Below are 3,952 nucleotides of genomic sequence, written 5' to 3' on the forward strand. Positions count from 1 at the left end.
TCTGTTTCTAAACTTTGTATTAGATAGATAGAAACTTGGTATGTACACAATTGTTATTCATGTACATCTAATCCTGCCACCAGGCAATAGCCTACTTGAAGCAATGTATAATAATAATAAGCACAGAGTGCCAGTGAACACCAGGAACATTGTCAGTTAAGGCCATTTACCGGAGGCTTATCAATATGGAGAAGATTCCTCTTACTTCAATAATTAACTCCTGTGAAGGAACTGTGCTGCGTGCGGGGACGGCGAACGCCATGTTCGACATTATTGCTCACCTCGTGCATACGCGCGAGTTGTTGTCGAGGTTGAGGCTTGCTCACTCTCCTGAATGCGTCGCTTGCGATCGTGTTCACTCCGCTATCCACTGTATTCTCGGTTGAGACGGTAAACCAAGTTCAACACTACCAGCCAGCTTACAAAAATGGCGGCCCTATTCAATCTCTAAGAAGGCTGATTTCTGTTGCCACTTTGGTCGGAATTTAACCGGCTTTCAAAAATGAGTGCAATGCGATCTATTTTTTTTCAATATTTTGAATTATAATGTTCCTAATTGCGAGGCATAACAATGAAAAGTTATGAAATTGATAGATCACATCAACATGTAGGTATATAAATTTTGACATACACCTCTAATTATACCTTATTTCCCCGCGAAACTCGGATAAACATTTGTCCGTCAGCGACGCGAGTGGCGAACTTTGTAAACCCATTTAAATGCGCGGTGGGTGACTACACATTTAGAGGCCGACTTGAGGATCCTCTTTTGCAATGTTCGTGACCACAACTTTAAAAAGCTATAACTCTGCAGAGAAGAAATGGGGAGCTAAGCAATATATTTCGTCGAATTAAGGAGGCTCTAAAGCTCTAAATTTTCATTTAGTTGCTCATGTGTTTACTCGGGGCGCTGTTGACGTCAGCCTATGACAATGCGCCTCATCTTTGGTCTCCAAGAAGCCCTGACGTCATCCCCTGTGATTTTTTCTTGTGGGAGTACATTGAGGGTATGGTGTTTCGACCACCTCTACAATTAACACATTCGCGTCGGGCCCCGCCGATAGGCGGCGTGCCGTGTTTTCCCAAGGATCGGCCGCCGCCTTTCGGCGTCTTGAAACACTGGTGATCCAAAATGAAATTTTTTTGTCGCCCGCTCGTCACAGCTGTCTCCTGAATTTTACCCGGTCTTTACATAGAACTACATTCTAAAATCTGCCCCCCGTTCTCAAATGTCATGCTTCGGAAATACAATGAAGCCTTCTTATTTTTCATTCACTATGTCATTTGATTCCGTGTATTCCTGACGCGTTTTTTACCCTTTTTCCGTGTATCATGTTTCCACAATTATATTTTTACAATCTTGCAAGTCGCTATCTTCAAAGAAGTCAAGATAACACTTCCTATGTAGCAAACCATCAGTTTGCCTTTTGGAGACATTTTTTGGCTGTGTGCTTCGTACAATGTACCTATTTTATTTTTGCTTTCGCGACATTGTTATTCAAGGCATATATATAAAGGGGAAACGGCAATCTCGTCCGCATAACTACTCGTCGTTTTCAATGGGTTACACGTATTACGACCGCTTTTAATTCATCACTGTTTTCACACTCCAGTTTGAGGATTTTTGAAGCTTACAAAACAGGACATTACTGGAAAGACGGAGCATACATAAGGTAAGTACAATTTTAAAAATAAATATAATTATTCTATTTATTGATTATCTTTAGAATTCAACAATAGTATTTACTATTTATTCATAAAAAATGAATTTCTATTTGTTGCTGCTATCCCGATAATGATTATGGTCTCGTTGTTTTCCGCAGGATAAATAAGAAGTTGCTTCATAAATACCATTCGCTTCGAATGACGTAAAATACCTTCAAGTATACTTTAGATAAAACTTAGAACCAGCTCAATTGGTATGTACGACTTTATTTGAAATGTTTGATTTCAATGTTTACAGCAATATTGAGAAATAATTTAACCTTTTTCTTTATTTTACTCTAAGAAGACTTCATGGAGAATAAACCGAATTCATCAAGAAAGCGGACAAGGAGCGCACTTCGTCACCCTGTGTCTATCTCCGACGAAGACATCGCTCGGTTCTTTGAGAGGGAAGAAGAAATTTCGGATGGAAGTGCAACAGATTCGGATTTTGATGTCTCCTCTGAAGATGAGGAAACCGACGAGAGCTCCGAGGATGACAGTGGTGCAAATGGCGATTGTCAGGCCTCAAGTGATTCAGGTAAACGCATATCCCCGGCAGGATGGCAAACTGAACGGCCAGTTATCACTCCTATTGCTTTTACTGGAAATTCTGGACTCAAAATACGGCCTCATGTTTTAGATCCAATAGGATTCTTCATGCTCTTGGCAAACGATGAATTTTTCAACCACATAATTTCTGAAACAAATATTTATGCCCAAAAATTGCAGAATAAATCAGTAGCTGATAAATCTAAAATGAAACCATGGAAAGACTTGACTAGAGGGGAGTTTGAAATATTTTTAGGGCTACTTTTTCATATGGGGCTTATCAGAATAAATAAAATTCAATATTATTGGCGAAAAGATGGGCTTTATGAATTTCCCACATTTTCAAAGGCCATGCCAAGAGACAGGTTCATGATCATTTTGCGGTGCCTACATTTTGGTCGTAACGCTCCTGATGGCCACCCTAAGCCAAGTGATCCACTCTACAAAATCCGCCCTCTTTTGAATCTTATCCAGACCAATATGAAAAAAGTGTACTATCCTCAGAAACAACTTAGCTTAGATGAATCGATGGTACTTTGGAGGGGAAGACTATATTTCCGGCAGTACATAAAAAACAAGAGGCATAAATATGGTATTAAATTGTACATGCTAACGGAACCAAATGGGCTTGTTTTGAATTGCTTGGTTTACACAGGTTCCAAGGATCCAAATGTTGGGGGAGTTGGTCACTCAGAAAAAGTTGTACATTCGCTTCTATCTGATTATACTAATGTTGGTCATGCTGTGTACATGGACAACTTCTATAACAGCTATAAATTGTCGCGAGAACTGCTGGGAAAGAAAATATATTCCACGGGAACTCTCAGAAACACTAGGAAAGGCAACCCTCATAATGTTGTAAATAAAAAATTGGCAAAAGGAGAAGTAGTGGGCCAGTATACGAAAGAAGGAATTTTCATATGCAAATGGAAGGATAGAAGAGAAGTTTTAATGATTTCCTCGGAGCATTGTGGAGAGATGATAGAAGTAGCAAACAGAAGGGGTAAAATTTCTAAAAAACCAAGCGTTGTAGCCGAATACAATAAATTTATGGGGGGAATAGATAGGGCGGACCAGATTATTTCTTATTATCCAGTGGAGAGAAGAAGCCTGAGATGGTATTTAAAATTAGGGATACACATGTTTCAAATACTTCTAAACAACTCGCAAATACTACATAATAAATTTAGTAGCCAACACATGAGTCTTCAGAATTTTCGTGAAAGTGTAATCGCCAGTCTTATTTTCAAAAACAAGCCGGCAGAAATTCCAGCGCCAATCCAGCGAAAGGAAAAGATCCATTTGCCAGTACAAATACAAAGTGAAAAGGGTTCAAGAGCGCAAAGAAAAAGATGTCGTAACTGCTCAACGACAGGAGTAAGAAGAGACGTCGCCACGTACTGCCCGATGTGTGATGGTGAACCAGGACTATGTCTTGAACCCTGTTTTAGAGTGTTCCATAACTATTAATCGGTAAATATGTTGCAAATTCCAATTACAATTGTTGCAATGTTTATCCAATTAATGTTTGAATTAATAATAAAAGTGTGAATTGTATTCAAAGAAGAAATATATTTTAGATGAAGTTTTGAAACAAAATAGCGTGTAATTATTTTGAAATACACATTTTTTTAGTATACTTAAATAAAATTTTATGTTTAAAGTTTTTGCTACTCTGGCTTGCATTAGTCTAATC

The 3,952-nt window shown here is 38.6% G+C and overlaps 1 protein-coding gene across 1 annotated transcript; it reads left to right on the forward strand.

Annotated features, from left to right (window-relative positions):
• The first annotated feature begins 1,447 nt into the window (after positions 1-1,447).
• LOC124162992 (piggyBac transposable element-derived protein 4-like) lies at positions 1,448-3,726 on the forward strand. Its single transcript, XM_046539774.1, has 2 exons — positions 1,448-1,919; positions 2,009-3,726. Exon 2 carries the CDS (start codon positions 2,017-2,019, stop codon positions 3,724-3,726), a length of 1,710 nt encoding a protein of 569 aa, XP_046395730.1. The 5' UTR covers positions 1,448-1,919; positions 2,009-2,016.
• The last annotated feature ends 226 nt before the right edge of the window (positions 3,727-3,952 follow it).

Source organism: Ischnura elegans, chromosome 7, assembly GCF_921293095.1.
Source record: "Ischnura elegans chromosome 7, ioIscEleg1.1, whole genome shotgun sequence".
NCBI classification, from domain to species: Eukaryota; Metazoa; Arthropoda; class Insecta; order Odonata; family Coenagrionidae; genus Ischnura; species Ischnura elegans.